This window comes from Oryctolagus cuniculus, chromosome 9, assembly GCF_051225735.1.
Source record: "Oryctolagus cuniculus isolate XC-2025 breed Fujian yellow rabbit chromosome 9, ASM5122573v1, whole genome shotgun sequence".
Taxonomy (NCBI): Eukaryota; Metazoa; Chordata; class Mammalia; order Lagomorpha; family Leporidae; genus Oryctolagus; species Oryctolagus cuniculus.
The window spans coordinates 128,968,044-128,991,821 of NC_142875.1; the positions used below are offsets into that span (position 1 = coordinate 128,968,044).

The 23,778-nt window shown below is 51.5% G+C and overlaps 1 protein-coding gene across 8 annotated transcripts in view; it reads left to right on the forward strand.

The window, feature by feature from the left end:
* The window catches only part of FGD4 (FYVE, RhoGEF and PH domain containing 4), a 218,540-nt gene that overhangs the window by 168,836 nt on the left and 25,926 nt on the right, over window positions 1-23,778 (forward strand). For all 8 annotated transcript variants that reach the window (XM_051850918.3, XM_089303980.1, XM_070049625.2 and 5 more), the window contains 6 exons: window positions 11,943-12,032; window positions 14,697-14,842; window positions 16,096-16,252; window positions 20,557-20,695; window positions 23,103-23,161; window positions 23,482-23,628. In XM_051850918.3, coding sequence (XP_051706878.3) covers window positions 11,943-12,032; window positions 14,697-14,842; window positions 16,096-16,252; window positions 20,557-20,695; window positions 23,103-23,161; window positions 23,482-23,628 — 738 coding nt within the window. The remainder of the gene's footprint in view (window positions 1-11,942; window positions 12,033-14,696; window positions 14,843-16,095; window positions 16,253-20,556; window positions 20,696-23,102; window positions 23,162-23,481; window positions 23,629-23,778) is intronic.

The following is a 23,778-nucleotide window of genomic DNA, read 5'->3' on the forward strand; positions in this document are numbered from 1 at the left end:
AAGGTCAGTGGGCCAGGCTCACTCTTTGGGTGCTGGAAGTGCTGGCGAGAGCAAACGCATCCTGTCCCAGCCATGGGCTGAAGGCAGGCAGAGAGACAGGCCTTGCCGCGGCACAGTGCACGGAGCACTCTGGAAACGGGAGTGCTGGCTGGGGCCAGGCCGCTGGGGAACAGCTGAAGTGGACTTGAAGACACAGTGGGCCAGTGCTTCGTGGTCACCAATGGCCTGTGCTGGGATGAGGGGACCTGTGAGCCCGGAGCCAGAAGCAGGAAGGTGGGGCCGTGGTGGTGGGAGCTTCAGACTGAGGCGGGAGGGGCTGGGGAGGTGAGTTGGGGGTGGGGCGGGGGAGAGGAGAGTAGGTGGAGGGCCTGGCTTAAAAAGAGGAAGCTAAAGACAAGTTGCATGGGTTTCCTGTGCTTAGGTTTTACGTTTTCCTGAAAATAACAGATACTTTTTAAAAGGGGGTTTATTTTTAAATGGAATAAAAGTTAATAATTCTCATCGAAAAACAAGCAGATGCAGCAAAGCCTAGAAAATATAAAAACCCACCCATATTTCCACTACCCGGAGAGAACCACTTCAGCGTTCACTGTTGCTGGTTGTTTTCTGAACTAACATTTGAAAGCCATATTCAGTAGCGTAATGTGTGGCCACTCCAGATCCTGTGTTGTTGGATCAAACATAGGTACTTTCCCATGTTAATTCGGACTTCGACAAGCCTAATACTGTGGCCTTGGAGCACTTAATTACACCATGGAAGGGACATGATGACACAGCTGTGGGTTTTAGAAGAATGAGTCAGATCAGAGGAAGGTCAGCCGGAGCAGGGTTCAAGGTTAGGAAGCCCCTGCACTAGCCCAGCTGTCAGGTGGAGCGGCCTGGTGAGTGGGAGCATGGAAGGAAAAAAACACGAACATGGAATTAAAAAATAAGTTTTGTATAAAAAATTGTCTTCAGTCCATGCTTCATGGGAGGTCCTCAAGAAGTTGGAGGAAGGCAAAATACTAGATTTGATGTCTTGAATTTAGGGGCTCCTGGAAGGTCTTTGTGAAGACATGCACTACAAGATGGACTATTGCAGAGACATTCTGGCTGTTGGTTAGACGTGAAGGCTGTGGACCTACAGCACCTGAGTTCACTCCCAGCTCCGTCCACTTGCTGGCCGATGACCTCAGACAAGTCGCTTCATGTAGGTCTGCAGGCCTGGGCCTCCCAGCAGTTCGTGACAGCAGGGACGGTGGTGCGGCTGTGGATGGGGGAGGCTGTGGAGGTGCTAATGAGCTTGCGTTCCTGCCTCCTGAAAGGCGTCCCTCTGGAGATGTTCACTAAGCAGGTGGAGCCAGGGCTCTGGAGCCAGGAAGGAGGGTGTAGGAGGATGCACATGTGGCAGGACTGCTGCCAAGTATGATGAGCAGGAGCCGGAGCGGGCTGAGCACTGGCGCTGGAGAACACACATCCTGGGACGGGAACAGAATGGGCCGTGCAGGAGGAGAGAGTGCAGTGTTTTGGAAACAGGGACTGATGGGGGTGGAGGGCACAGCTATATTGGTGACTTTGAGGAAAACAGCCTGGTCCCCACCTAGAAGACAGAAGTAGGAGTTCCCCCCGGAGACCTGGGCCTGCAGTGGGACTTCATCGCCAAACCCCTCCCAAACTCAGTGGACTTGGGTAACTGGATGCAGCTGAGTCGACTGATGCTGCCTATGCATCGTGGTCAAGGTGCTGCGGGGACAACCGAGAGAAGACTTGACCTTGAGACCGATGGTTCAGGGTCTGCACGCGACCGTTACAGCACCAGGAGGCAGTGAGCCAAGAGCTGCCAGATAAAGCCGGCGTTCAGGCAGGATTCGCTGTGGAAGCCAGGGAGCATCTGGGCTCAGTGGGGCGAGGAGGCCCTGCAGACCACAGTGCTGGGGTGGCTCCTGGGCCTGGTGCGTGTGTCAGGAAAGAGACAAAGTAGGAAGCCACAGGCAGACCGGGTTATTCCTAAGATAGAGAGTGAGCTTGGGCTGGTCCAGAATGTCCTGCGAGGTCACAGTGTGCGCTGGGAGGGGTGTGGGCTGAGGCTGAGTCTGGACTCGGGCTGAGCTATGGGGAGAGAGTGTGGGAGGATGGGGAGAGCTCAGGCCGATGGCTGGACTCTTCAGGTGGTGGTCCAGCAGTCCAGGTGGGGCGGAGCTGTGTTAGCAGGGCAGAGAAATGGGGGCCTGCTTGGTGTTACGTAGGTGACCTAAGCTTTTTGCCCTTGCTCCGTCACCGACGTGTGGATTTGGGCTGTGCCCCTGGAGGTCAGTGGGATGCTTACAGGAGGAGGGCCGTGTTGGTTCTTGTCCCACGGGGACAGTGAGCATGAGCAAAGCCTGAGCCTCCTGTGGCAGCAGTGGGAGTGGCGGGCCCCCAGGGAGGAGGTTCTGCAGGAACTCACGAGGGCGGGCTCTTTCATCACATGAAATGGCCAAAAAGGGTGCGTCGCTCTTGGATTGGCTAATTGAAGGGATTGAAATTATGTCCAGTCCACAAGGCAGAAAGGGTTTTAGAGGCACACACCTTTGATTGGTCTGTGAGTGTAGGGTTGACAAGCAGCCATGGAGACAGGAGTGTAATCAGCGAGTGACGGGTCTTTGCTTACCGGCAGGGTCGGGGACCGTTCTGGGCTGTGTCTAAAACACCTGCTTCTTTGCTTAGCGGCCCCCAGGACGAAGCAAGTGACGTCTTTACCACCCTTTTAGGGGTCTCGCTTAGCTGCCAGTGAACCCACCTAATGCCTCGCATTGTGACCCTGTTTCTGAGGGCTTTGGTCTGTGAGAGTGGGGCTGATGAACCAGAAACGGGCAGGATCTGGTGCTGGAACGTCATTGTGTAGAAGGAACTGGTTTAGTGTGCCTGAAGGAGAAATGGAAAAGTAAGACCTGGGAGACATGGCAGTTAGCGCGTGCGGCTTGAAACAGCGCATAGAGGGCCATTCCCGCAACCTGGTGGACAAGAGCACAGGCTCACAGGCAGGCGCTCTGGGTCTGAGTCCTAGCCCGGGCGCTAATGAACTCTGTGACCTTGAGTAGAGTAAGGTCAGTCTCTCTGGCCCTCAGATGCCTCTGCTGTGAAATGGACATCATGGATCTGCTTCATAACACGGTTAAGAGGTGTGGATTGTTTAATAGTCGTGCTTAAAACAGAGCCTTGATGCCTACGAGTGGTCGTGTCTCCTCACTCACAAGTCAGGGTACCAGACCCAAGACCGGAGATGTGGTTGAATGGAGTCCCACCTTCTGTCTCCTCTGCTGGGGGACGGGCACCTCTCTGCGAGTTCTCATGGGAGCTGCGGGGTTCCTTGCTGGACTGAGAGAACTGCCTGCCTCTTCTTGTTAACCTTGCTTTCCTGGTGTGTGTCTCGTGCCCCAGGACCATTGCTTGTCACCACGCGAGGCCCTGTGGTGGGGGTGTATGAGGGTTGTTTTTTGACAGGCAGAGTGGACAGTGAGAGAGAGACAGACAGAGAGAAAGGTCTTCCTTTGCTGTTGGTTTACCCCAAAATGGCCGTTGCGGCTGGCGCACTGCGCTGATCCGATGGCAGGAGCCAGGTGCTTCTCCTGGTCTCCCACGGGGTGCAGGGCCCAAGGACCTGGGCCATCCTCCACTGCACTCCCGGGCCACAGCAGAGAGCTGGCCTGAAAGAGGGGCAATCGGGACAGAATCCGGCGCCCCAGCCGGGACTAGAACCCGGTGTGCCAGCGCCGCAGGCGGAGGATCAGCCTGTTGAGCGGCGGCGCCGGCCAAGCTTTTAACTCTGGGGAAATGTTTATGACAATTACTTGGATGCTCTACCTTGAGGTGGGTTGATTGAGTTACTGCAGGTGTGTGGATGTAGTAGGTTCTTCTTGGTGCCTATTTAATTTCTGCACAACTCAGTGTTTAGTATGTTCTCATGTATTCCAAATGGGAGGTGTAAGAGAGCCACGGCTCTCTCTTTGCCGTCGCTGACTTCCTGTCTGGCCTCGTGCAGGTAACCCAGCCTACGTCCTCCGTCTCAAAAGGATGTCATTTAAGCACTCGGATCAAGGTGCTTCTCGCCTGTTCTCTAGGCTCCGAGCAAGCTTTGCTGGGCAGCGTGCAGGACCTAAGTTTGGGGAAGCATCTGTGCTGGGATTGCCCTCACAAAGCTTGCTAAATGAGTGTGCGGCAGCAACCGGCCGCTTGTGCTGTGGCGCTGTGTGGGAGGGACCTGCACAGAAAGATTGTGTGCGTGTCCCCCGTGGGTGCTCTCTCTCTCTTTTGTGCACAAAATGTGAACTTGGCAATGAACTCCCTGCTGGCTACCAATCTTCCTGAGACTCCTGGCCCTCCTCGGGGTATTTTTACATGATTTTCCCTGAACGTGAAGTCTCCGTTTGATTGCTCCCACACCTGGGTTTGGACCGTGGTCTGGTCAGTGAGCAGCTTTATGGCTGAGGGAATGTCTCCAGGCTCGCCGAGATGGAGCTTCCTCACCTTCGTGGCAGTGGTGAGGATGGCATGGGAGGGTTCGTGCGAGGCGTGGAGAGCAGGGCACATAGTATGCACCTGGGGATCCACGCAGATGTCACTGGATTACCTGGGGCCACGTGGAAGACTTTGATGTCTGGCACGACCATAAAGTGACTTACCAAAGTGTTGATGCATCTCAAGAAGTAGGAGACACGACAACATGTGTTGCACATGTGGTTGCACATGTGAACGGGCTTCTGGGAATGCAGGGGTATCTGCACCTGTACAGCCCTGTGCCCTCCAGGCCACGGCAGAATATAACCGACTACAGTAGGAGCTCCCAGGACAGAGAAGTCTCTGATGCTGTATAAAGCTGATGACTGTTTACTGCAGATCGTTCACAGCCTCTCCTAAGTATATGGGACGGACCACAAGGACTTGTAGTGTTTTGGGGAAGTTAGAATCCCAGGAGAGCATGTCTGGACGCCTGATGTTGTCCTTGGCTGTGGGCGGGGCAGGGCAGCTGTGACTCGCTGGCTCTGCGCGAGCGCGTCCTGCCTGCCTGGTTAGAGCGCCCCCAGGAGCTGCAGCGGGGGCCGCTCTGTCCTGCCGCCTGCCACAGGGCAGAGTTGTGCCCAAAGGTCTGCAAGGGGCTGCCAGAGCCGGTGCCACCTGCAAGTGAGGAGACGAGACCGAGACTGTGGGATGTGCCAGAGGTGGTGGCACAGTGACTGACAACTGGGCTGTGCCTGCGTGGGGCGGGCAGGAAGCAGACCCCTCGACAGGGTCCTGGAGGTGCAAAGACAGAGCCGTACCCAGGAAGCGCATTCAGCAGCGGAAGACAGAGAACTGCACGCTGGGTCACTGTCACGCAGTGAATCTCCCAGTTTCAATTCTGGTAGGTTGGATACGCCCTGGCAGTCAGCTCTCAGTATACCCATGGACTGCTGTGCATTTGCAAGTTTTTTAAAATTCTGTTTAATTTAAAGATGGAAGGATACCAAAAGATGAGTTGCCTTCAAAACACCATTTATTGAAAGTATGAATCAGGCCGGCGCCGTGGCTCACTAGGCTAATCCTCCCCCTGCGGTGCCAGCACCCCGGGTTCTAGTCCCTGTTGGGGTGCTGATTCTGTCCTGATTGCTCCTCTTCCTGTCCAGCTCTCTGCTGTGGCCCAGGAGGGCAGTGGAGGATGGCCCAAGTGCTTGGGCCCTGCACCTGCATGGGAGACCAGGAGGAAGCACCTGGCTCCTGGCTTTGCATTGGCGCAGCATACCGGCTGTAGCGGCCATTTGGGGGTGAACCAACGGAAGAAGACCTTTATCTCTGTCTCTCTCACTGTCTAACTCTGCCTGTCAAAAATAAAGTATGAATCATAAGTATATTTTGCATAGAAAAAATGGGATTCTTAGGTCAACATTGTATATCTTTAATGAAGTGCTAAGCACAAAACAGGTTCTGTAGTTTTGAAGTGGCAAATGTTAAACAGAATCTACCCATTTAACTGTCCTTTTTAAAGAAAAACTAGGTTATTGTCCTAGTGAACTAGCGATTTTGAAATTACCTGACTCATTATTTATATGTAAGTCTAACAGTGCCTCATGCATACAGATAAATCGTATATTTCTCCAAAAATGTGCTCATACATGAGTTCCAGTGAAGTAGGTTTTTTAAAGTTGGAAGCCATTTTATTCTTACTATGTTAAAGTGGCTGAATTTTGTACACTTGATAAATATTACTAACATGCTGAAAAGTTTGCTTTAAATAGGAGTCCTGTTGGAAAACATGAGTCATAGATAGCACATCCCTTTTTGGGTGACTTTGTAAGCGGGCGGTTGCGTCTTGGCAGTCTGGGTGCTTGTAGGCACCTATCACGGCCGTGGTTTCTGTTGCAAAGAAGGGTGCGGGTGAGCGCCAGACTACATAGCCACTGATGACTGCCATCAGGCGCTCTCCTGCGTGGACGGAATCGCACCGTGTGACCCTGGGAACCTGAGCGTTCGTTCTTCGCTGTGTTGCCTGTAAATCATGAGTAATATTGGTTCCTGCTTCACAGAGTACTGAATTTATGCAGAATGCTTTCACAGTGTCTAGCATAGAGCAAGCAGTCGGTGAACTAGTCGTTAGCTGTTGTTAGGGTGAGATCATTGTTGTGATGAATCTAAAACAAGGCTGAGGGAGTGGATGACTTCCTCCGCTCTGCCACTCAATCCCCAGTTGCTCTGCTGCAGGCCTGTGTGTGAGGGCTGAACTCACGCCTCAGCAAGCTTGCTTGTGCTTCCCTGTGTGTGTTAGTGTGGGCAAGGTCGGGGAGCTGATGTGTGCAGCACCATCTGTGTGGAAGGAGCAAAGCTTTCGCTAATACCTGCTGGCATCTCCCTTGGATTTGATAAAACATGACCCGGATATCCAGTTTGCCAGGTTCAGCAAATGCAGGCTTTGGAGTCAGCACAAGCTTGTTGTCCGTAAGCATCCTGTTGAAGGTCCGGGAGGGTTTTGGAAGGCCTCTCTGGGTGTCTGAGCGCTAGCAGTGGTAGAGAGCACGCCCTGAGTGACAGGCTCTGGCTTGTGAATGATGCGTTGCCTTATCACGGCACAAGTTCCCCTGGGTGACTTCCCTTAAAGATAGCTGTCAGAGGCTGGGTTTGCAGTGTGGCAGTGAAAGCCGCTGCTTCGGAGCCCCGCATCTCGTCTCTCAGTTCCTGGGTTCAAATCCCAACTCTGTGTCCGGTTCCAGCTTCCTGCTCTGCACAGCCTAGAGGCAGCAGGTGATGGCCCCAGCAGTTGGGTTCCTGCCACCCACGCAGAAGACTCCGATGGAGTTCTGAGATCCAGGCTTCCAGCTGGCCCAGCCTGGTCTGTTACGGGCTTGTAGGGAATGAATCAGCAGATGGAAGATACCTTGCTCCTCCTTTTTCTCCCTCTCACCCTCTCCCTCTTGCTCCTCCTTTCAAATAAATAAAGAAGCTTAAAAATAAGATGGGGCTGGTGCTGTAGTATAGTAGGTAAAGTCTTTGCCTGTGATGCCAGCATCCCATATGGGCCCTGAATAGAGACCCTGCTGCTCCACTTCCAATCCAGCTCCCTGCTAGTGAACCTGAGAAAGCAGTGGAGAATGACCCAAGTGCTTGGGCCCCAGCATCCACCTAGGAGACCCAGAAGAGGCTCCTGGCTCCTGGCTGTGGATCAGTGCAGCCCCAGCCATTGTGGCCATCTGGGGAGTGAACCAGTGAGTGGAACATTTTCTCTCTCTCTCTCTCTCTCTCTCTCTCTCTCTCTCTCTCTCTCCCCCTCCCTCCCTCCCTCCCTCCCTCCCTCCCTCTCTCTCTCCCTCTCTCCCTCTCTCCCTCTCTCCCTCCCCAGTGTGTGAGTGTATGTGTGGCGCGTGTGTGCGTTTTGTATCTCCTTCTCTCTCTGTAACTCTGCCTTTCAAAAAAAAAAAGTAAGCAAATAAGTACATCACCTTTATTAGAATAAAATGAAGGGCTTACGAAGAACACACTGCTGATGCTAACACCAGTAGGGATGTCTCTCGAGCATTCTTCTAACAGAAACAAGACTCAGGATGCACAAATGAGGGGACTTCTGAGTGTGTGGAAATGGAGTTCAGTTTATTTTGATGCAGAAATAACGAGTCCATTCATCCATTTTTCATACTACTCATTTTCCATGGAGCATCTGGAAAACGTGTCAGTGCGATTCCATTCACTGGACACTGTGTGAAAGGAATCGCACGAGTGGTTCCCAGGAGCTGGCGGTAGGAGTCTGTGGTGGAGAGGGGCTGGCTCCATGAGGCATGGACAATGCTGGGGCCTGGGTGACGTGTTCTGTGTCTTGGGTTGTATGCATTTGTTCATACTCCTGTTTCTTCCCCTGAAATGCAGCAGGTTGCTGATACGTTTACTGTGCATCACAGATTTTGAAGTCACATTTTAGTTTCATCAACTTCTAATTCTTTTTTTTAAGATTTTTTTTATTTGACAGGTACACTTATGGACAGTGAGAAAGAGACAGAGAGAAAGGTCTTCCTTCCGTTGGTTCACTCCCCAAATGGCCGCTACGGCTGGCGTGCTGTGCCAATCCGAAGCCAGGAGCCAGGTGCTTCCTCCTGGTCTCCCATGCGGGTGCAGGGCCCAAGGACTTGGGCCATCCTCCACTGCACTTCCGGGGCACAGCAGAGAGCTGGACTGGAAGAGGAGCAACCAGGACTAGAAATCGGCACCCATATGGGATGCCGGCGCTGCAGGCAGAGGATTAACCAAGTGAGCCACGGTGCCGGCCCCACCAACTTTTAATTCTTGGAAGTCGTAATCACTTAAAAGTTGCTTCAGGGGCCGGTGCTGTGGCATAGCAGGTCAAGTATGACGATGGCATCCCTTACGGAGACAGGTTAGCGTCCCACCTGCTCTACTTCTGATCCAGTGCTCTGCTATGGCCTGGGAAAGCAGCAGAAGATGGCCCAAGTGCTTGGGCCCCTGCACCCGCATAGGAGACCGGAAGAAGCTCTTGGCTTTGGATCAGCCCAGCTCAGGCCATTCCAGCCATTCAGGGAGTGAACCAGTGGATGGAAGATCTATCTCTCCCTCCGTCTCTGTAACTCTGCCTTTCAAATAAATAATTTTTAAAATTGGAAGTTGGTTGGAAGGTTTTCAGTTCCATGGAATATCCTGCATATGTAGCACAGGCCTCAAGTGTGCCACGTAAGTCAGGATGCTTCTGGCTACAGAGAACACATCACTTGGCCTACCTGCACAGACCGATCTCAGCTTGGTGGCCATCCCAGAGGCACCAGGAGCTCACCTGGTACTCCCAAGGAAGATCAATCCCAGGATTCTCCCTGAGGAGTAGCAGGCCAGCATGGCAGCACCATGGGTTAATCTGCTTGCGATGCCCCCATCTCACATGAGCCCTGGTACAAGTCCCAGCGGCTGCACTTCCGATCCAGCTTCCTGCTAATGTGCTTGGGAAAGCCGTGGAAGGTGGCCTAAGTGCTTGGGCCCCTGTCCCCAGATGGCGTTCCAGGCCCCCGCCTCCAGCCTGGCTGTTGCAGCCATTTAAGGAGTGAACCAGCAGATGAAAGATCTCTCTTTGCATCTCTCCCTCTCTCCCTGTCATTCTGCGTTTCAGATGAAATAAAGTCTTTAAAAAAAAGACAAAAGAAATGGAGTGGAAGGGGACGAGGATGCTAGCCAGGCCAGCAGCGACGCCAGCACTTTACTCTGTGTTACGTTAAAGCAAAATGTTGACTCGTGCTGGAATTTGATGACTGTGTCATTTTTATTTCAGTATTTCTGAGGCCATAGGTCATGTAAGCACTGTTATATTCCTTGAAGACTTGATACAAAAAATACTTCATTCCATGCTGTAGAAAGAAGCAACACAGTAACTTTGCACGTGAGAGAGGATGTTGTGTGGAAAAGTAGATCTCATTCATAGAACTTTGTAGCATTTTACAATTTTATATAATTATAGCATTTTATACACAATTTGGAATGTCAAGTTATTAGACACTGGCTTAAAAAAGGCTTTGGTCTACTTTGCTACCAGTTTTTCCTAACCTCATTGTACTGTGTCATCTTTTATATTGATTGGATATTCCCGCAGTGTACTTGGTAAAATTTCTCAGACTAAAGACTTACGTATAAGATATAAAATGTGTTCTAATCAGGCTGGCGCCGCGGCTCACTAGGCTAATCCTCCGCCTAGCGGCGCCGGCACACCGGGTTCTAGTCCCGGTCGGGGCGCCAGATTCTGTCCTGGTTGCGCCTCTTCCAGGCCAGCTCTCTGCTGTGGCCAGGGAGTGCAGTGGAGGATGGCCCAGGTGCTTGGGCCCTGCACCCCATGGGAGACCAGGAGAAGCACCTGGCTCCTGGCTCCTGCCATCGGATCAGCGCGGTGCGCCGGCCGCAGCGCGCCGGCCGCGGCGGCCATTGGAGGGTGAACCAATGGCAAAGGAAGACCTTTCTCTCTGTCTCTCTCTCTCACTGTCCACTCTGCCTGTCAAAAAAAAAAAAAAAAAAAAATTAAAAAAATAATAACAATTAAAAAAATGTGTTCTAATCAGACAAGCTCAACAGCTTAGAATGGTTGAAGTCAGCTCTGTGGACGAGGAATGGAGACACAGCAGGCTGTGAAAAGGAAATCCAGTGTTAGACACCCAGAGAGACTCAGCAAGAGATAAGTAGCGCAGAGAGAATGGGAAGAAGAAGGGTTTGGGGACGCCATGGCCACGTTTGCACAGTGGTCAGACGTGCTGTAGATGGGGGTGTGTGCTGTGACAGCAGAGGTGCAGCGAGTACACAGTGTGAGGAGTCCGTGGGGACGTGGACAACCCCGCGCAGTAGTGGTCCAGGCTCTTTCATCAGTGAGAACAGCACTGCCGAAGGCTGTTCATCCTGTGAGAAGGACCGACCATAGTATGCGGGATTTTAGAAGGAGTCAGCATGCAGCCCTGTGCAGATCGGGTTAGAGCCAAAAACACTGGAACCAGATCATATGGGAACTGGCGATTGGCCTGAGCTTGCGATGAGGTGCACCACACAGGGTGGCAGGGATGAGAGAGCCTCAGGAGAAAGGCTGGAGGCAGCATGCCACCAGCAGGACTGGCCGGCCGGCGGCTGAATGTCCGTAATAATTCAAGACTCCAAAGCCAGCCCCTGGGAAGGGATGGCACCGTTAGCAGACCTGGAACGTTGCAGGTGGAAGGGAGGGTGCAGGTTTACCGGAAGAGGTGAGTTTGGTCTACCCCGCCGGCATGTCGGAGAAGTAACGTGCGTTAGCTGTCGTTGGGGGTGGAGGTTGCTACTCCTCCCTCCCTTCCTTTGGACGCGCTTGCTGAGTGCCAGTGTTTTTATTGAAGTGCTGCGCTAGGCACAGGAGGTAGCACAACTAGCAAAGAAAAAAATGTCCCTGTCATCCCGAACACTGGCAAGGTTTACACGTATGTTGAGAGTTTGAATACATGTATACCCAGGAGATAATAAAGTGGGGTTTACAATCATGGGGGCAGAGAGCAGTGGAGGGGGCGTAGACGGATGCCTGGGGCTCATCTTGCTGCTTCCCCTCCTATTACCTGTGGCTGAAATCGTTCACAGTAAAATGTGTCTCTAAAGGCAAAAAGTTGCCTGCGTAGAGCTAATAATTAGGACGTCTGAGGGAGGGATGAGGTCATTTCCAAAGAGTGGCCTCAGAGAGGGAGGGAGAGGGGGGAGGTCTTAGTCCTGGGCCCTGAGAAAGAGCACAGATGTTTCAGGGGGAGGGACAGTGCTGGTGGCTGCAGGGCCACAGAAACAGCTCCCGGTCAAGTGCAGCAGATCCCCGTTTCTAGCTGTGGTCGGGGGCCCTTCCCGGCCTCCCTGGGAGCTCTGGGGTACCTGAGAACTCCGGAAGTGTTTGGGTCAGGGCATCTGGGGAGGTCTTCCGTGCCAGAGAAACATGAGCCAACGCCTGTCTAATGTGGGAATGTCTTTTGTGTTTTTAGGAGACTAATGAGCAAAAACTTCACAAGATCGCCAATGAACTGTTAGTCACAGAAAGAGCTTATGTCAGCCGGCTGGACCTCTTAGATCAGGTAAGCTTTTCCCTTTCAGAATTATCTTACAATTGGGCATTGCTTTAGAAACTGCAAGAGGGCTGTTTTTGGCTGGTGAAAGTATTTGGTCCAAGGTCAGCTTTATGGGTCAGTTCACTCTGGGTATTAACATTTCTAAATCAAAGCAGTAGGGGTTTCTCTGACACGCAATGCTTTTCTCTGGGCCCCCAGGAACATCCCTCATGTTCCACTGGGTCCGTCTCCTTTGCTGTTGAGCACTACGTGAGTGATCTTCACTGGTGCCATCACCTTGTATGAAAAATTAACTGCAGTGCTTGGTGTAAAATTTCCCATTCAGTATATGATGAATCCATAGAAGAGTACTTCAAAACATTTGTGGAAAATCAAGTTAAAAGATAAGTTTAGGGCAAGGTGCACATAGCAGGTACAGTGCTGGCTAGGATACTTGTGTCCCTCTTAGGAGTACTTGAGTTGGATTCTTAGCTCCAGCTCCCAATTCCAGCTTCCTGCCAGTGTACACCTTGCAAAGCAGTAGGTGATGGCTCAAGTATTCGGGTCCCTGCTCTCCATGCGGGAGACCTGGATTGAGCCGCCACCTTCTGGCTCCAGGTGGGCATTTGGGAGGTGAACTGGCAGATAGGAGCTCGCTCACGCGCGCGCTCTCTTCCTCTCTCTCTCTCTTTCAAAGTAAAGAAAAAAAAATCTGGTTCAAAAATTTTGAAATTCACGCACACAAGAGGTCTTCCAAAAGTTTATGAAAACTGCATATTATGAGAAAACAATTCATGGATTTCAAAGTGGTTTTGCACAAAAATAAAGCTTATCAGTCAAATCCATTTTTCCATGAACTTTAAATACTGTAATATGTGAATCTACTTTGTACATCTTGTAGTTTGTGGTGTAGACTTAAATAGCCTTTTAAATATGCATCTGGCAAGTAGGATTTTTTTAACCATTGAAAAGTGCATCGTATGATTAATTACTGAATGCTAAGGCATCTTAATGCTGTTTCAGCAATAAAGACAAGACGTTCGAAAAACTTGTCTGCTCATGCAGATTCCTCCTGTTAGAAGAGAAAGCTACTACTACGTTTGAATGTTCGTTCCAAGAACTGTCTCGCTCCTCCCACTGGAGAACTGAATTCCATGGGAACAGGCACTCCTTGGCACTGCTGCTTGTCTCAGGAGCCAGTGCCACGCCAGCTAAGGTGAACCTCCGGGAGCCTCTGTGAGCCTTGTGTTCTTGGGAATATTCAGTTGGTGGCCCAAATACCTGTTTTTCAAGGGATTTCATCACAAAACACCATCAGTTCATGTAGAGTTTGCACCCTTGAAACAACTTCTCTGAATCCCAGAGCTGAAACTTCACAGTGTTCCCAGAGTGGAGGCATGGCTCTCCCTCTTACCACATTGTGTTTTGCTTTTTTTTTTTTTTTTTTTTAAGTCAAATTAACTTACTTGCTGAGTCTTTTTTTTTTTTTTTTTTGACAGGCAGAGTTAGACAGTGAGAGAGAGAGAGAGACAGAGAGAAAGGTCTTCCTTCCATTGGTTCACCCCCTAAATGGCCACTACGGCCGGTGGGCTGTACCGATCTGAAGCCAGGAGCCAGGTGCTTCTCCTGGTCTCCCATGGGGTGCAGGGCCCAAGCACTTGGGCCATCCTCCACTGCCTTCCCGGGCCAAAGCAGAGAGCTGGACTGGAAGAGGAGCAACTGGGACAGAATCCGGTGCCCCAACTGGGACTAGAACCTGGGGTGCCTGTGCTGCAGGCAGAGGATTAGCCTAGTGAGCCGCAGTGCCGGCCACTTGCTGAGTTTTAATTATTACACACAGCCTCTAAGGACATAATCTTGTGTTCTTTTGGCCTCCTGAGAAAGTGCAGTAGAGGTGAATTTAGAAAATCAGCAAGCATCTGGACACTGAGAAGGAACTGGGCTCCTGCTAATGTTGAATGGAATGCTGGGGCAGCCATGGAGTAGCCCCCATGCAGTGGGCTGAGGCTGCCACAGTTCCGTGTGTTTTAAATTGTCTTGAAGGTGCCTGGCAGCAGGTGCTGAAGATCCGCTTCTCCCAGCACCCTTGCACTGCGTTGCTATCCTTTATTATTATTTTCTCATAAATAAGTAAACATATCAGAACGGAAAGGAACTTTGGTTCATTCATTGGTCACATATTAAGTACCTGTTATTGGGAAATAAATCCTGACATCCTCTCCTTCCCAAGGAACACGGTTTTAATAGGAAAAATGAGAATAACTACAGTATAAAGGGCAGTGTGTCATGTCATAGAAGCCATTCACAACATAAGGAGATGTTAAAAAAAACCCAAAGTATGACATAGATGTAAAGTGTCTTCACATCTCTGACTCAAGCTGCAGGCAGGAAGGGTACATTCTGTTTGCCTCCACTGGAAACTCCCTGGCACAGAACAAGTAAGTCCTCACAGTCCCTAGAGAGGGGCATAGCCTAGGTTAGAGTCACAGTGTGCTAATTCTTACTCCTGGTGCTTCTGAATCTAAGCTTATACTCACTTCTGCATTCCGTACGAAGGTGATCTTCTCGAACCATGAATTTTTCCATTTGTGCAACCGAAAGTTACCATGAGCCAACACATTTGTGCCTAACCCCGCACCAGCTGGGGAAGCAACCAGTTTGAAGTAATGTTTGTTTTCTTCTCTTGTTCAGGTCTTTTATTGCAAGCTCTTGGAAGAAGCAAACCAAGGCTCCTTTCCAGCAGAGATGGTGAATAAAATCTTTTCTAACATTTCCTCAATCAATGCCTTCCATAGTAAGTTCCTGTTGCCAGAGCTGGAGAAGCGAATGCAGGAATGGTAAGAGGAGCAGAGAGCACACAGGGGCCGTGGCCGCGGCAGGCACACAGGGGCCGTGGCCGCGGCAGGCACACAGGGGCTGTGGGCACACAGGGGCCGTGGCCGCGGCAGGCACACAGGGGCTGTGGGCACACAAGGGCCATGGCTGCAGCAGGCACACAGGGGCTGTGGGCACACAGGGGCCGTGGCCACGGCAGGCACACAGGGGCCGTGGCCGCGGCAGGCACACAGGGGCCGTGGCCGCGGCAGGCACACAGGGGCTGTGGGCACACAGGGGCCGTGGCCGCGGCAGGCACACAGGGGCTGTGGGCACACAGGGGCCGTGGCCGCGGCAGGCACACAGGGGCTGTGGGCACACAGGGGCCGTGGCCGCGGCAGGCACACAGGGGCCGTGGCTGCAGCAGGCACACAGGGGCCGTGGCCGCGGCAGGCACACAGGGGCTGTGGGCACACAGGGGCCGTGGCCGCGGCAGGCACACAGGGGCTGTGGGCACACAGGGGCCGTGGCCGCGGCAGGCACACAGGGGCTGTGGGCACACAGGGGCCGTGGCCGCGGCAGGCACACAGGGGCCGTGGCTGCAGCAGGCACACAGGGGCCGTGGCCACGGCAGGCACACAGGGGCTGTGGGCACACAGGGGCCGTGGCCGCGGCAGGCACACAGGGGCTGTGGGCACACAGGGGCCGTGGCCGCGGCAGGCACACAGGGGCTGTGGGCACACAGGGGCCGTGGCCGCGGCAGGCACAAAGGGGCCATGGCCGTGGCAGGCACCAGGGGCTATGGGCACACAGGGGCCGTGGCCGCGGCAGGTACCAGGGGCTATGGGCACACAGGGGCCGTGGCCGCGGCAGGCACACAGGGGCCGTGGCCGCGGCAGGCACACAGGGGCTGTGGCGTTCAGCTTTTCCACTGACAGAGAAATGCCACACCCGGCATGCAGACATAGCTAGACACTCGTGCTCAGTTTCTGCATCCAAGCCCACGGTGGAAACTGGGACATTCCATCGCAGCGTCAGATGGAAAGCACTTCCTCCCCGCGCTCCAGCCGGTCTCTGACTGGCGGCTATCGGGGGTTGGGAGCTTCCAGAGCTCCATGGCATCTCCCTGCCTGCTGCTGCTTTCTGTCCCAGTCTCCCCACAGACCAGAACTGGAAAGGCACAGGGGTGTGTGTGCAAAGGGACTGCTTCGTCTGCGTCCCGTCCCTGGGATCACCGGTGAGATGTCCTGATGTTGTGCTTCTGTATTTGGAACAGGGAGACCACCCCTCGGATTGGGGACATTCTTCAGAAGCTGGCACCGTTCCTCAAGATGTATGGAGAGTATGTGAAAGGGTTTGACAACGCGATGGAGCTGGTTAAAAACATGATGGAGCGCGTGCCTCAGTTCAAAGCAGTGGTTGAAGAAATTCAGGTAATAGGATTGTTGTGGTCGAGGACCTGCATACGTGTCTCCGGATAAGTCACAAGGCCCTCTCGGCCTGAGGTGGGGGTGTAGGGACGTCAGCTACTCGGCCCAAATCCTTCCTGCTCTGAATCCGAGAGAAAATGCCCAGGTGCACCTGCCTCCGCTCGGCCGAAGGTTCTCCACTAGGTTTGGAGACCAGCAGTCCTTGAGCCACCACCCACTGCTTCCCAGGCGCATTAGCAGGGAGCTGGGTTAGAAGCGGAGCATCTGACACTGGAGCTAGCACTCTGACATGGGAAGTGGGTGTCCACTCACTGCAGCACGGCATCTGCCCCCAAACTCAGTGTTTCCCTTATTTGCATTGTGATTGCCTGGGTTTGAGCTCTGCTTCCACTTCCGATCCAGCTTCTTGCTAGTGTGTATTCTGGGAGGCAGCAGTGGTGGTTTATGTAAGAACTTAGGCACCCGCCACTCATGTGGGAGACCGTGGCTCTGGCCTGGCACAGCCCAGCTGTTGCAGACGTTTGGGGGAATGAACGGGCTGGTTCGAGTTCTGTGTGCTCTGCTTTCGGTCCAGCTCCCTGCTGGTGCACCTCGGAAGGCAGCGATTAATGGCTTGGGCCCCTGCTGCCTATGGGAGATGGGGATGGAGCTCCTGGCTCCTGCCTGACCCAGACAAGGCTGTTGGAGCCATTTGGGGAGTGAGCAAGTGGATGGAAGATCTGTCTCTGTCTCTCCTGTCTCTCTGTCACCTTGCCTTCAAGTAAATAAATCTTTAAATAATGATAAGTTATTTGCAAGCCCCCCAGAGCCTTTCATGTGTCCCATCCCCGTGTGCACGGCCCCCAGCTGCCGGAGGAGATGGCAGCTGTGCCCTGCCTGCCTGAGCTGGTGGTTTGCTCAGTCTCAGGCAGGAATCTCTCTGCACACACACCCAGCTGAACGCCAGCAGAGCCATCAACCTTCCCCACCCACTACCTCAGAGGCCTTCACCTGCTGTGTGTGTGCACCGCCCACACTCCACATGGAGTGAGCCCCTGACAGCCTCAGCACAGAAAGTGCCAGTCCTCACGCCTGTGCTGCCTTGGCAGGCGGGGCTGCCGGACTCCCACTGTTCTCACTCGCAGTCCGACAGTTTGCACAGCACATGTGCTTTTCAGACTGTTGTATTCCTGCGATCAGTATCTGAAATGCTGAAATGGTTTTGTCAGTGATATACAGCCTTACAGCTGTTTTTAAAATTTGTTAGAGAGAGAGAGTGAGTGCGTGAGAGAGAGAGAGAGAGAGAGAAAATCTATCCATTGGTTCACTTCCCAAATTCCTCCAACAGCTTGAGCTAGGCCAGGTCCACGCTGGGAGCCAGAAACTCAGTCCAGGTCTCCTGTGTGGGTGTCAGGGACCCGGTGTCCGAGCTGTACTTGCTGTGTCTCAGGCTCTGCGTTAGCGGGAAGCTGGAACCTGGAAGAGAGCCGGGACCCAAACCCAGGCACTCTGATACGAGATGAAGGCGTCCTAAACGGCACCATAAAGGCTAGGCTGAGTACCGGCTTGAGGTTGGATTTAATAGCAAGTATTTGCTGATCTGCTCCCTTAGCCGTGGCGGGAAGCCCTGCCTCGTCCCTTCCCTCCTTGGCCTGAGCACCTCTCTTCTCTCACGGTCTAGCCCTCCTCTGCTTCCTCCTCTGGTTTTGTCACTAGTCCTTCCTCATGATGGTGAAACCTGGGCTGAGCACAAGGCTGGCATGCCCCAGCCTTCTCTCTTCAGACCCTCAGTGAGACCACGTCTTCCACACCTCTACCCATGCCAGGAGATGCTTCTGCGCGTGTTGTTCCTAGGCTAGTCCTCTGTCCCTAAACTCCAGGTAACATCAGTTGTGCACAAGCGTCTGCTGTCAAAACAAAGCCAACGTGTTTTATTCCTGTCTTTAGCTCTCAAGCATATTTTTCTCTCTGGCTTGTACGTGCCTTAGAGAGAAGATGACTCGGATACAGGATTAAACAGTTGATTAAACAGTATCATTAATCTCTCATTCACCGCAGCTCCACCTCTTGGCTCTATCTTGTGTTTGTTACTTTTCCTTTCCATCCATGGGTTTGATTGACTGTGAGATAGCGTGTTCAAGGTGGGTAGGCTGGCATTTCTTGCACAGCAATGCTCACTAAATCATGGTGATGGTGGGGGGCGGGAGTAGTTGTTATTGTCCTTTCAGGCTGAATTCTGTCTTTGCAGCACCTGCCGCCTCTGGGTCATCAGGAAATGACCCAGGCTCTAAACAGTGGGAGGTTGGGAATCACCGACCCTGGTCTGGAGTTTACTCACTTGGCCTTGGAAAGCTCTGGTGTCTGAGCTGCAGTTCATGTGAAAATTTGAAATTCAGTAATAATTTCCTGGGTTAATATAATTGCTTTGTTGGGGAAAATCAAATGAGCTCATTAAACCTGTAAAATTAGTACCTTACACTTTATATTAAGGAAGGTTAATATTCCCTCTACTTCCATGCCCTGTTTCTTTCCTTCTGGTCTACAGTAACGTCTAGACCAGCTGCTGCTTCTCCCGTGAAGCCACACTGCAATAAGTTCATCCTTTTTATTTTAGGACTGATTGATTTGTAGGAAAGGCAAGAGTTAGAGAGAGGGGGAGGGAGGGAGGGCGGGAGGGATCTTCTGTCTGCTGGTTCGCTCCCCAGATGGCTCCAAGCTGAAGCCTGGGTGCCTGGAACTCCATTCTCATCTCCCACAGGGGTGCAGGGACCCGAGTACTTGGGCCCTCCTCCAGTGCCTTCCCAGGTGCGTCAGCAGGGAGCTGGACTGCAAGTGGCACAGCAGTGGAACTGTGATCCTGTGGGATGACAGTGTCACAGGCGGAAGCTTAGCCTGCCGGGCCACAGTGCTGGCCTCTAGTGGGTTTGTCATAATAGAGCTCAGCGCTGATGCTAGCAGCCCCGTAGACAGAAGCCTGCAGTGGCTGCCGCACATTAAACCCGGCCTGGCTCTGGAGGTCCCTGGCGTTCCTCACTCACCACCTTCCCTTCTTGTTTGCCCGCTTCCCCTCGCTCCCTTTCATGGAACAGGTTTCACAGCCCCTGCCTTGGCCCTCGTGCTGCGCATGCGCCCTGCTCCCACTCACTTCCCCTCCCACCAGCGCATGTGCTGAGAGAGGCTGTGCTAAACTCGCCTTTCTCTGTGAAACCGTCAGTTAATTTTGCTGCGAACGCAAAACCATGTCCTAATACACCTTCTGCATCTTGCGGTGCTTGTGCGTGGTGTGAGTTTGATGAATCTTTTAATCAGGTTTCTGTTTTAAGAAGAACATTAATATGACTTGCTTTTCCCCCTGTTAACAACTATTTGGAAAAAGCAAGTGATACAGATTAAATTTTGCCCAAAGTAACAGAGATCTATTTGTAGAACTTGGTTTCTAGTGAAACAGAATGTATTGGCCTAGTGAAAAATTAAATTTTTTAACAGATAACAAGATGCCCAAGTCTTGTCATTCTTCATTCGAGTCTTTAAGTTCAAAAGGAATGATGATTATGATAGGCTCACTAGGAAATAGTTTCTACTAAGTCCAAAGTCAGTTCATACAGTTGTGCTTAGTGAACCTCATGAACAGGTGCATGCTTTGAAAAATCTCTGACTTACTGGCATGACTTCACAGTCCCTGGTAATGAGTAACTGAAGTGGTTGCCAGCAATCTGGAACTTGCTTGCCTCAAATTTAGATCTCTCCTGTCTGTTCTTCCATGAGATTAATGGTCCTCAGACTTCAGTGTTGTAATACAGGTGTTATTTGAAATGCACGTTCTCCTCTTTCCCCAAAGATTGAGATTTCGTAGTTTGAGGTCGGGTTCAGAGCCCTGCCTCCGTGGGGGCACTGTGACACAGCAGGTTAAACTGCTATACCAGCATCCCATCTGGGCACCAGTTTGAGCCCTGGTCACCACACTTCCGAACCGGCTCTCTGCTAATGCTCCTGGAAAAGCAGCAGAAGATGGCCCGAGTCCTTGGGCCTGCACACCCGTGTGGGAGACCTGGATGGAGCTCCATGTTTGGGGGCGTTGGCCTGGCCCAACCCTGGCTGTTGTGGCCATTTGGGAAGTTAACCAGCGAGTAGAAGATCTTCCTGTCTGTCCCCCCTCTGTAACTCTGCCTCTCAAGTAACTCTAAAACAAAACAGAACTGCCTTTATACAGGCGCCCAGCACCTCGCTTGGTGATCACACAGTCATGCTCTCTGTGGAAGAGCTCTGCTGCTCTCCTGTGTTCTTAGCGTGGTCCCGGGACTGTGTTTCTGACAAGGTTTCTCCTGCAGAAGCAGAAGATCTGCGGGAGCCTGACGCTGCAGCACCACATGCTGGAGCCCGTGCAGCGGATCCCCCGCTACGAGATGCTCCTCAAAGACTACCTGAGGAAGCTGCCCGCCGGCTCCCCGGACGGCAACGACGCCAAAAGTAATGCTTTCTCTTTTCTCCCCCGTTCTGGACTAACCAAGTGGCCAAGCAGCCTTGGGGCTCCCAAGTGGGACGTGTCTCCCAGCTCCCCTCGCCGAGTATTGCCGCCAGAAAGTAATCCTCGTGGAGGTTGTTATCGACACCTCTCAGTTAGGCAAGTTGAAGCTGAGAGCAGTGCCAGTCACATTTCTCCTGTGGGTTTCTTGTTAATCACTATGAAATGCAAAACTGTAGTCTCAGAGCCATCCGGAATAGAGACTGCGTCCTCGTAGGAGGAACAGCCGTTCAGAATGACCAGTGCTGCTGTGTAGTCAGATGAGTTGGTGGATACCAGACGGCTAAGGTGGCATTTGCTGTAAAAATAACGTAAGCAGCCTTGGCCCCGCCTGCCCTACAGCATAACAGGAAATGGTGCTTTTTTGTTGTCCAGTAACATTTGTCTTAAGAAAATGAACTCCAGTTTTCTTAGTTGTCTTTTACTTTTTCATTTGATGATAATGAAAAAGTCATGAGTTGAAATTGTGAGTTTTCTTAGGCAGTTTTAAAAATGAACTGTAAAGGGATGAATGGAAATTTAAGATAGAAATGGCTTGGTGTTGAGCAAGTCCTAACCATGATGGAGTATGATACTGAGACACGGCCCCTTTTCCCTGTTATTTCTTCTGTTTGAAGTGAGCCTCGGTGAGAGAGACGAAGAACACAAAACCTTACCTTTGGTCTTGAGCACAAACTGTCTGATTTGTTTCTCAGGACATCCAAGTATCTTGGTGACCACAGAAACTTCTCTTCTTCCCTTTGTCCTTCTAGTTAGAGTAAACCTAACTCGCCACCTTCCTCTAGTCACCTGCTTCCTTGGAACTGGCCCCCCGCCATTTTCCACCCATCTCGTGTTAGTGCTTGTTTTGTTTGTTTTCAATTTATGTAAGAGAGAGAGAGAGAGAGCCCGCCTGCTGATTCACTCTCCAGATGACTTTCTGATGGCCAGGGCTGGCTCAGGCTGAAGCTGGGAGTAGGGAGCTCAATCCAAGTCTTCCGTGTGGGTGGCAGACACGCAACTACTTGAGCAGTCACCACTGTTTCATGGGATGCGCATTAACAGGAAGCTGGAGTCTTGCCTAAGCTGGGACCCAAACCCAGGCACTCCCCTATGGGATGTGGGCATCTGCCTGCCTTCTTAACTCCCAGGCCAAATGCCTGCCCCGAGTGCAGAACTGGGGCTTGGAGACAGAAACACCATTGCTCTTCCTCAAACTTGTGTCGTAAGCATTGGCCCCATCCCATATTGTCCCCTTCCTCTATCCTCAATTGAATGCACAGAATTGCTCAAATCAATATAGTTCTCTAAATTGTCAGTAACAGTTCAGTGTCTTCTATACTCAAAGCCTTTGTCTTCCTTAAAATACCTGTGTCAGGAGCAAGGAGGCTGGTAGCATAGTAGGGTATGTGACTACTCTTCTTGGTATTCCATTGCTACTCACACTAAAATTTTAAGGAAATCACAGAAGTAGGGCTCACGAAAGAGACCTAAGAGTAGGAGGGAAAGCAACAAAAGTGCAGTCTGTGCGGTAATGCTAAGACAGAACATGTAGTCCAGAAGTGATGGGGTTGTTGTGGTCACAGAATGAGGCATGCCAGTATCACAGGAGAGAAAAGAAGGGAAGAAAACAGGACGTGATTGAGGACGGAGAGGGAGTCCCTGGGGTTGATCCGGCACAAGGCCTGGGCTTCCACAGCTTCTCATCAGCTGTCCCTGGAGCGTCCGCGATGTCCACAGCAGAGACTGCCCGTCCCCATCTGTCACCCCCACCTGCCCCAGCAGCAGCACCTTCCAACACTGGCACCGGGAGAGTCCCTTTCACCCGATCCAGGCTAGAACTGTGAGTGCTCCTTCCCAAAGAAAACTGGTTCTACTCAGTGGTTAGTTTGCCCATAAAACTAGTGCAATGCTACCACTGCAATGTTGTAGAATTTGGGGTTAGAAACAGGATTGACATCTGGCCCTGCAGTAACTTGGCTGTGTGTCCTTTCCCAAGTGGTATTACCTCCTGATGCACTCGCCATCCAAGGCTGTGTAAGGATTACTTACTGTATCTATGGAAGCATCTGGCAAAGTGTCTTGTTAGTGTTACTCTTAAGTGCTTGTTGATTTTGAAGTTCTGACGTGGACTAAATATTTATGAACCTCATTAGCATATATGACTTGGTGTAAGGAAATGCCCTTCAGTACCGCATCATCAGCTCACAGTTGAACTCTGAAAGAATCCAGTTTATAAATGGAAACTGCCACTGCTTTCGGTGTGGATTTGCTCCCAGATTTCCTCTTATTTTAGTGTGTAAGTTATTCAGCTACCTAGTAGTCTGGGAAGGACAAAGCATATTTATTTGCTTTTCTTTTTTTCCCATTTAGAATCACTTGAAATTATATCTACAGCAGCAAGCCATTCTAATAGTGCAATAAGAAAAATGGTAAGTGGTTTTTAGAGGAGACAGGAACCTTCTGGTTAGAAAACTGTCAATAATACAACCTAATACTCTCTGTAGGTTTGAGCCAAAGTGAACTTACAGAGCTGAACAAAATAGAACATTTACAAAATGTTTCATGTTATTTGGAATAATCCTCTCCCTTCTTTAATCAGGTTTGAATTTACTGATACCTGGTACATTTTATATTCAAGCGTACGCTTATCCTTTCTGAACTATCCTGATTTGAGTTAAGGTCATAATTTTATTAAAGGTATTGAGTCAGAAACTCCTTATTGTTGATCTGCTGTGTTTTAATTTCTTAGGAGAACCTAAAGAAACTCTTAGAGATTTATGAAATGTTGGGAGAAGAAGAAGACATTGTAAATCCTTCAAATGAACTCATAAAAGAAGGGCAGATCCTCAAACTGGCTGCTCGGAACACGTCGGCACAAGAACGCTACCTTTTCTTAGTGAGTATTAGCGTTGGCAGCACACCCAGCAGTGACTCGTCAACACGGTTGTATGCATCTCAGAGGGCAGGATGCCTGCCTGCCGTGCAGGTAGATGCAGCCCGTTTCACTCAGTGCCATCGGGATTCCATGTAAGGCACCGAAGCGGCA